Source organism: Apaloderma vittatum, unplaced genomic scaffold (genome assembly GCF_000703405.1).
Source record: "Apaloderma vittatum isolate BGI_N311 unplaced genomic scaffold, ASM70340v1 scaffold2268, whole genome shotgun sequence".
Taxonomy (NCBI): Eukaryota; Metazoa; Chordata; class Aves; order Trogoniformes; family Trogonidae; genus Apaloderma; species Apaloderma vittatum.
Window position 1 is genome coordinate 20,051 of NW_009731082.1, and position 9,994 is coordinate 30,044.

General features: G+C 39.6%; 1 protein-coding gene across 1 annotated transcript in view; it reads right to left on the reverse strand.

Moving 5' to 3' along the window:
* The window catches only part of LOC104278147 (glutamate receptor-interacting protein 1-like), a gene marked incomplete at its 5' end in the record, with an annotated part of 26,707 nt that extends 17,096 nt beyond the window's left edge, over positions 1–9,611 (reverse strand). The window contains 5 exons of the mRNA XM_009875039.1: positions 2,123–2,311; positions 2,490–2,629; positions 3,679–3,823; positions 9,076–9,221; positions 9,482–9,611. Coding sequence (XP_009873341.1) covers positions 2,123–2,311; positions 2,490–2,629; positions 3,679–3,823; positions 9,076–9,221; positions 9,482–9,611 — 750 coding nt within the window. The remainder of the gene's footprint in view (positions 1–2,122; positions 2,312–2,489; positions 2,630–3,678; positions 3,824–9,075; positions 9,222–9,481) is intronic.
* Between the last annotated feature and the right edge of the window lie 383 nt (positions 9,612–9,994).

The following is a 9,994-nucleotide window of genomic DNA, read 5'->3' on the forward strand; positions in this document are numbered from 1 at the left end:
AAAGCAGACACATTAGACAATGGTACAAAATGGGGTATTAATTCAAGGAGAGAAAAGAGCGCTCACCAGCATTAAATTAGTAACTAATAGGATAAAGCATTATCTGGTGCTCCAGAAACATTCCCTGAACTCCTCAATTTGCTTAGCCAGTGCTTATGCCAAGAAAAGTTTGGACAGAAGCCAAACCCAACCTGACAGGTCAAGACAGTGAACTTGACAATGGTACAAAATGGGGTATTAATTCAAGGAGAGAAAAGAGCGCTCACCAGCATTAAATTAGTAACTAATAGGATAAAGCATTATCTGGTGCTCCAGAAACATTCCCTGAACTCCTCAATTTGCTTAGCCAGTGCTTATGCCAAGAAAAGTTTGGACAGAAGCCAAACCCAACCTGACAGGTCAAGACAGTGAACTTTACTAGAAATGCAGGTCACATTAGTACCACAGCAAGGGATAGGGTGCAAATCTGATTACATTCAGGCTGTTTAGCAGAAGTACCATGGATCCAGGCAAGTCTGGACTGATTCTTTTTCAAAAAAATTCTGCTTTGAGATACTTTGGTTTAGTTTTGGCATGGCATCAGAAACATCAGGACTTTGGAAAGCAATCCTTTCCACAGTTAACAATTTGCTCCAAATATCATCAATACACCCATGAAATGAGAACTATTGTTATGGCGCTTTTTCAGCAATGCTTCTCCTTACAACTTAAAAATATCAAAAGAACATCTAACATCATGTGATTTGTTAAACTGACCAAAACAGTAAAAAATAGAAAAGGGGACGAATTCATCCCAACTCTAATACCAGAGAGATACAGATTACACAGGGGGAATACAGCCCAATACACTATTAAGTAAAATGTCATATGTAACATTAAATTAACATATGTAACAGTAAATTACAAGTAAATTGTAGAAAACCGGAGCTATAATGAAATGTATTGAGCTTGTCTTGTTTAAAGCTGATGTTGAATATATGCAGTAAGGCTAAGAAATACTTAAAAATTAAAAAACAGAAAAGAATGGCCACTAGCAGTGACATTATTTGCTTCTTGACCTCAAGTAGCTCAGCAAGTTTCAAAGGAAATGCTTTGCTCTCCAGAAGAAACCGCCAGTGTAATGAGCAGGCACGTTAGAGAATAGGACTGAAAATTAGGAGCATAGAACTTCAGTCTATATGGGAAATCTTCTGAGCAGAGCTCAGTTTCAGTTCTCTGTGTGAGGGTACAAAACAGCTGTGCCTGAGCTACTACCCACGCTCCTGGAAAGCAACAGAGAAACGAAACAATGTGTGCAACCAGAGCAAGCGAGAAAAAAAATATTTGAGCTAAGGATCTACCTGTTCAAATACCTGCCAGGTAGTGGGAATAACTACTTTACTATTGAAATAAATATTTTAAAGAGAGGTAAACAAAATACTGAAGCTGGGTGGAAGTTATTCTTCCTGTTATCTAGAATATTACAAGATGTCTGTATCCATCACTGCCTAAATAAACGTGTCTCACAAATTAAATTAAATTATTTCAAGATCCTTTATAAAACTAGCCAAACAGAAGTAAAAAAAAAAAATAACATTAAGGAAAAACATGTAATTAAATCAAATTATTGGGTTTGAGAGTTGAAACTTAGATGTTAATGCTGCAGGAATAAGGAAGAAGCTAAAAGACTTACAAATCATAAACAATGCCTAACGTTCCCCCTTCAGCAGTTTATAATAAATCTGTTGTCAGTTAAAAAATACTGCATATGGGCATCAAATTCATGAACACCTTCAGAGTATTCTGTGCCTTGCATTGATCTGTATTTGAAGGATAAACTCTTTTAGTTGTGGATGAGCTATGGACTGGGCTATTCAGGTGTCAGTAAAGCTAACAAAAGCCTCTTAATGTATTGATAAATGCTTCGTAACACATCATGCTGTCATGAAAGAATGAATCTGAGGCCAGCCAAGTGCAAGAAATCATGCTGCCTGGTGAGATATGTGGTCATAATGAGACACTGGCACATTATAAAGTACGCATCTTAAAGTTGGTACAGATAAAGTTCTCTTTAAGGGAAAGGAAGGTCAACCATGAAGGCAATAAATTCTGCTTTAAATATCGATTGCATTCTTGATAGTACCTTGATTTCCAAAGCTGGTATCGATACCAGAGCCATCCCATGACTCTACTGCGCTGTCAACACTTGGGACTGTAGTGGAATAGAGGTCTGAGAGTTTGCCAGATTTTTGTGCAGCAGAGGTTTCATCTTCAGCATCGCTTAGTTCACTTACGTGACCCACAGGGACAGAAAATTTCTTGGGACTGGTAGCTGAATAGGGAAAAAAAGAAAGAAAAAAAGAACTGGTGATGGTCTTTGCTTTACTGCAGTTCTAAGAATATGCTTTTTACTACTGACATGACTTTTTCCCAGGGATGGCCTAAACGCTCGTTAATTTGTAACACCACACGCATTAAAGACCACTGATGCTACCCTTGACCATACTCACCATCTGTCTGCTTCTTGATTTTCAAGGTGACAGTTTCTCCTGCCATCTGTAATAAATGAATGGCTTCACTCAAAGGTTTTCCTTTCAGACTGCTACTATTTATTGCTAGGATTCTGTCTCCTATGTGAATTGCCCCAGTCCTACAATAAGAAAGAGAAGAAAAACATTGAGAAGAAAACATAAAGAGCAACAAAGGCAATTTCTTTGCATACCTGAAGCATGAAAGTCTCATCTCCTTTTCTTTCACTTTGCTTTTATAGCTATGTTACAGAATAATTCTTTTGTTAGAAATGCCTAAAGCAAGTCACCTTTGGTTGTAGTGACAACAGCAGAACTGAGGCATGGAGATGTGGATTTCTGTGTCACCGCAGTAGACTTAATCGTTACGGATGATATTCATTGCAGCCCACCTGTTTAAGAGCAATTTCAGACAGTGGAGTCTGAGAGTAAAGTTCCCAGAGGTTTCACACCGTAACAGCTAATGGTCGTGTAAGCAAGTAACCAGCTTTCACCAACCTGGCTTTCAGGATGGATCACATCAAGGGAAGAAAATAAATTCTCTTTGTGTAAATGCGCTGTTTGTTCTGGCTGTGCATAGCATCGTGTTTTGTGTGCTGTAAATTCTCTCTGAAACCACCACCAAAGGTACCTGTTGCAACGACTCTATCTTAGAAATAATGGACAACAGACAACCTTAGCATTTTCATCATTCTCTACCCATCACTTACCATGAGAAGCATCTCTACTGCTTGGGTAATGCCTGCTATGGTGTACGTAGGTGCAGCGTGTGTATTCAATAAGCGGCAGGTAAGTATACAATACTTCAGATAAACTTAGACACATGAAGTGCTTTCCTTACCTATTGTTCTATATGAAGCTATTGCTTTTAAAAGGGTGCTAAAATGTTTCTGAGCCCGAGCAGTCCTTCTTCCTAGGTGACTTATTATAAGGACTACAGTTGTCTGCTCTGTCTTGTATACTATGTGCAAGAATACCCTGTTAAGACACTGCTCATGCTCCTGAACTTGGCAACAATCATTAAACAACAGCAAGAAGATTATAACCTCAAATTTGGAGAATTGTAAAAAAATAAACTGCTAAACCATGAAAATTAGTACCTTTAGGTAAACAAAATAGATCTTTATCTCTCCAAAAAGAACGTTTAAAAATAATTGGCTTTCCAATTTACCTTTCTGCTAAACCTCCTTTTGTAAGGCTGGAAATGATGATGGGATCAAAGGGCTCTTCAGTACCAGAGATTGTAATTCCAAGAGGTCCACCGTAGCGCTTGAGCTCAACAGTATAAATAATTGCTCCAGAGCTCTCCTGTTCATCTGCAATAAATGCCAAGGGGATGCAATTGGTTTCGTATGGAAGAGGGAATGAAAAAAATGGCATATTCAGTCTAGTGACTGGTAATCAAACTACATTTTCAAAGGATGGCATTTCAGATACATTTCTTAATCATGTTCTACTGGATTAATTTGAAAAAAAAGTATTTCTTGTGCAAATTTTTTTTTAATTGCCAAAATCTGATGACATTGAAGTCAATAGAAAAACTCCCCCTATTTCACTAAGACTAAATTTAACTCCATTTAAAATCTTTATATCTTCTTTCCTATTAAAACATAACTTCAGGCTACTTTGTTAGAGAATCACAGAATGGCTGAGGTTAGAAGGGACCTCTTGAAGTCATCTTGTCCAGCCCCCCCACCCAAGAAGGGCCACTGGTAACAGGCTGCCCCTGACTGTGTCCAGGTGGCTTCTGAATAGCTCCAAGGATGGAGACTCCACAACCTCTCTGGGCAATCTGTGCCAGTGCTCACTCATCCTCACAGGAAAAAAAAAATAAATTCCTGATGTTCACAGGGAATCTCCTCTGTTTCAGCCTGTGCCTCTGGTCCTGTCACTGGGCACCACTGAGGAGAGCCTGGCTCCGTCTGCTTTGCACCTTCCTTTGAGACATTTATATATATAGATAAATTCCTCCCTGAGCCTTCTCCAGGCTGAACGGTCCCAGCTCTTTCAGCCTTTCCTCACAGGACAGATCCACTGACCCCTTCATCATCTTTGTGGCTCTTCGCTTGACCTGCTCCTGAATTTCCATGTCTCTCTTGTACCAGGCAGCTCACGACTTGACCCAGCACTCCAGGCGCGTCTCACCAGGGATGAGCAGAGGGGCAGGATCAGCTCCCTCGACCTGATGAGCTCCATCGTTCTGCCTGACGCAGCACAGGAGGCTGTTGGCTGCCTTTGTCGCAAGGGCAACCAAACTTCCTTAAAAGAACTGTGGGAGAAGTCAAAACTCATGATAAGATGATCGGCTGTCTTACGAAGAGAACCTGAAATATCCCATGTTTTCGATAGACAAGTTTTCAGCTTTTGTAAGAGAATAAAAAATAGCTTCTGAATTCCGAATTATCAACTAAGTTGAATAGTAACTCCATGATACTTGATTTTGTTGTATTGCATTATTTTGGAATTTTAATCTCACCAAAAAATCATCAGAAATGAAGACTTCATCACCGAGTAAGTTTAAATAAAACATATTTTCCTTAAACAATACCCAACAGGTGTTGCAGAAACAGGAAAGGCTCCTGTATTTATGCAGTCCATCCTCTTTAACTATCATAAAAAAAAAAATCACAGCAGGAGAACAATCAACTGCAGGATCTTTGAGTTGTGAAGGGCTATTTTAAAACTTAAAAAGCCAGATTTCTCTTCAGATCAAATCAGCAAATGCTCCCTTGCCCATCTTACAATATTGGTATTTAGCCAGGATGTTTGGCCTGGCAGGCAACTCTTCCTAGATCTGTGGGTAATGACATTTCAAACAGCTCAGCGAGTGTGGAAAACGTCTAGGATGCACATTCCGTAAATGTTACTAGAACTAACCTGGGACAACTTAGAAAATTCAAATGTTTGTATTTCTGTTCTGCAGAAAGTAAAACTTTAAAAAGAAAAAAAAGATACCTGCATTGCTAGCAAAGGTTCAAAGAATTGCTTTCTTCTAATGCTGAATATGGTACTTAAGCAGAGCTAGAGAAACACTAGTGTGTTTGCACCCACTTTACTTCTTCCCAATTTGAGAAATTTAGGCCTTCAGTTCCCCCTTAGCCCAACTCCATTGCTTTTCCCTCTTGCTATCCACATAAAGAAAATAGTACACATATAGAATCAGAGAAGAGCAGAATTAGTGGGGTCTATTCAGGAAAGATGCTTGCTAGAGCATTTGTGGAACAACGATGAATTCTCTGGGATCCAGTGGTGGTAACGTTTACCCAGGTGTGGCAGTGACGCAAGGTACAGGACTTCAACTCAAGGATGAAAAGCAAGCCACCAAGCTAATTGGTAATGTCATAGCTGGTATTTGCTAAGGGTTGACACAATACTCATGTTTCTCTGCTATCAACAGGAAGTGAAAAAGAAGTTATTAATCATACAGCAGCCCTGCCACATGACAGCTGGAAGTCTATAGATCTTAGTGAATGACTGGAGACCAGATTGGTCCATCATGTCTATCTTCTGGCTAGCCCTAGTTAAGAAAATTAATGGCAGAATGCAACAAATGTCAAATTGCTATGCTGTTCTCTTCAGCGCTCTTTCAAGGCAGCAGAACTGTGAGTTATCCAAGAACATGGCACATCTGTGGCCTGAATTCAAAACAAAGGGCAGTTTTGCCATGAAAGCAAAGAACTCTGATATTCAAAAAAGGGTGGTAGCCACTATGTTAATAAGGAGAAAAAATTGTTTGTGAAGTCTGGGTAGCTGGCAGGAAAAGAAGAAAAGGAGAAAAACGGCTGAAAACATACTTCCACCAAGGGAGGAAATACAATCAAACTACCATGGTTTTGTGTTTCACATTTTTGAGATTTTCATAGGATCACAGAATCATAGGATATGTTGGGTTTGTAGGGACAGTTAAAGGCCATCTAGTCCAACTCCCCTGCACTGAGCAGGGACATCTTCAACTAGATCAGGTTGCTCAGAGCCCCATCAAGGCTGACCTCCAGACATTTCCTTCTTTCTTTTCTTGTGATGCAATTGTGGATAGTTCTTGGGAAGCACATTTAATGAAAGCAGATCCTTCGTGCTGCAGCACCTCTACTCTGTCAACTAGTCTCTTGCTCTTCAAGAGTAACATCTGATCAACAGAGAGAAAAGGGGAAACAAGAGCCCAATCTGAGGGAAGCACAGGCCAGGTATTCCCCTGCTGTACTCCCCTGCAGCTGGCCCCACCTGCACATCTGGCTCTGAGGAACTCAGCTCTGAGACACATACAACTGTCTGGAGAAGGGAGAATTTGGAGAGACAGCAGAGAAAGGAAAAGCAAAAGGCAGAAAGAAGATCTAGAAGCTAGAAATACTTAAAAATTAATATGAAAAGGAAGAGTTTGAAAGACAGCAAGGAAACAACAACTAGGGAGGAAGAAGCCCTGCTCCCTGCCTTCTGCTCCTCAAAAAAGCATGCCACGAGAAGTTAAAAAAAAGTTTAAGTCTTAATCTCTTTCTGTGATTTAGAAATTGTTTTTGGAGTGGTCCATGCCTACTCATCTGCTAGCATGAAGCTTTTCTTTGGGAATTTGTTAATGATTTTTTTCTGTCAAGTTTTGAGAAGCACATTTATTCCCTTTGTGAGAAAACAGATATGCATAAATAAACTAACAGCAAATAAACAAGAAATTTTTTTTAACTGAAGTGCACTTTTTGCTACACCTTTGCTAGTGTTTTTAAAATATTTTTTCTTTAGCATTTCAGGAGGCATTCATTTTAGATTTCAAAGTACCTGAAATCTGCTATAAATACTTTCAGTTAGACTTTGACACTTGGTCAACTGTTACAAGAACCATTTGTATAGAGCATTTTGTTCTGTAGGTCTCTGAGTAGCTGTACATCTGTTCAGTTACACCAATCGTGTCTGGATAGGACACTGTAGTTGTGTGAGAATCTTGATATAGATACATGATGTAACTGTAAAATAAGCAATGAGAAAGTGTAAAAGAAAACCGTGGAATAAGAATCCCACTCAGACTAAAATCTGTACCAGCTACCATGGTGTGCAACACCTAAGAGAGCAAAGATGTTATTTTACATTGCTGGAGACAGAAAACCACATTTCAGTGACAGCAATAGAAAATGTGGGCCAGCTTCAGTGGAAATGGAATCTGTCCTAGAATAAGGCAAGTCCACAAGGTGAGGGGGAGCGAGGGGATGACACAACATGCAGAGGACAAACACACAAGTGTTTAGAAGCGTGGGAGAAGTTACTACATCTTCTACATGGCTGTAATTCCCATCCCTCTTCTATGGTCTGTTGGTAATTTCTCTGCAGGGTTGTTAATGAGAGGGAGTCTTCCAAATGAGAGCAGGAACATGAAGGAAGGATCCTAGATGCTGTGAGCACTTAAAAGACAGATTCTCTCTTGTGCAGGGGAAAACTCAAACTTCCTTCTACAGGCATTTTCCCTGTCAATGTTCTGCCAAATGTAGTTGCAGTTTGCTCTTCACAACAGGTTATGCAACTATAACTGCAGTTTGCTCAGTTTTGCAAAGCAACTGCCAGTCAGGCATCCCTTTGGATTTACAGCCCATGGCTCATTCGGCCAGCTTTTGCCCAAACTGGGCCAATTATGTGTTGCAAATCCCATCTCACCACCTACAGGGACCTAACCACAATATCTTACTGAGCAGTGGCCATTCATTTTGCTGGATCAAGATTTTCTTCTGAAAGTCAATTTGCACAAGGTGCTAAATGCATCCACCCTTGCTTTGTACTGATCATACCGAGAAGATACTGTCTGCCTGCTTTCAAAAGTAATTAGAGGAAAAGAGCATTCTGGTGCAGTTCCAAACACTATTTCAAGAGTTCCACATGATTTTAAATAATGAAGCATGTCAGGGTGTTCCTTTTTGCTGTGAGATTGTATAGAGCTTAAGACAAGATAGTATACAGCTCATACTTTTGTGTTACACTGTAATATAAATCTCTGCATAACAGAACTCGCTTTATAATTTCCAGGTAGAAATCCTGCTCGTATGGAATCCATAATGTGGAAGATCCTGGAATATTAATGGATGTAGGTGGGCAAAATGATGGCAGCTCCATTACTTCCACTGGGCTGATGAGACACGGCTCCTCCATCAGCCATCTAGTACTGGGTGGAAAGTACTAGCTACCTTCAAGCATGCGGACAGTCATCCTGAAGTCTAATTTCTAAGTTCATGGATAAAGCCTGCACTTCACCACTCTGCTGGAGAAGTGAGGCCTATGGATCCATACTTTGCTAACCATGATACCAATCTTTAAGCAGAGAAAGATCAACCTTACACGGCTGCATTTGTGAGAAAATTGCCTTTCCAGAAAACTGAAGACCTCGTTTTGCAGTATAGCAAGTTTGCAGGCAACACAGCCACTGAGAACATCCCAAACTTTATATACCATTAAAATTCTTTCTCTGATTAGCATTAGCATAAATCAATCATGTTTAGAAAAAACATTTCACTAAAATTTAAATGTAAAAGAATAATGCTGTGTTCAAAAAATCATGAAAATGCACATGAATCCACAATAGGCTCGTTCCTAATACCAGAGTTGTCTTCATCTTTGCGGATCTTTAACTTTACAAGGTCCTCACAGTGCTGAAGGATCTGGACAGCATCTTCCATTGAGCAATTGTCAAGTCGAATGTTATCTATTGCAAGCAACTTATCACCCAGTTCGAGCGTCCCAGTTCTGTGAACAAGCAAAGAAGCTTACATCAGATTTTAGTAACGTTAAAGCAAGGTATCTTAGAAGCTATGAACATTATTACAGAAACAAGATGGCTTTTTTAAAAAAAAATTATTTAATATGTTGGACTTTTCATTTATAACTCCTTTAAAAAAGGCAAAAGAAAAAAAAAGCACAGTCTTTTACAAGCTCCTTCTGTTTAACTGGAATCTGGCTGGCTACCCAATGGAAACAGATTTTTACTAGGAGCTTGAACGTCTTACCTGTGAGCAACACTTCCCTTCTTGATATCAGAAATAACCAGAGGGTCCCCTGGTTTTCTACTGGATGGAGCTGTAATACAGAATACATACAAGTATCTGGTTTTATTTCTAGTTATGCAGATGGCTAATTCTATCCATAAATCAATACTTTATACACTTTATTTACCTGTGTTATATTCCTCCCCTTCTCCTGAATGATATGTACATGAATACAAACAATCATCAGCACTGTATCAGTAAGACTGCAGAATCCTCAAAAATGAGAATAGTCCAGAATCAAGAAGACTGGTGCAAAGTGAATTTAACCTGCTGTGTCTGAATTCTGGGTTGGGTTAGGACTGAAACATGTGAAGATATCACAGCACAGCTCTAGTGAGCTATCATAAAATGCTGCACAGCTACAACGCACGAGGAAGACTTTCTGTTAGCAGAACCTTTCAGCACAACTACTAACGCTGATGTTTTGCCAGAATATTTCTGTCAGTCATAAATCCTATTTTATTACATTCCTGC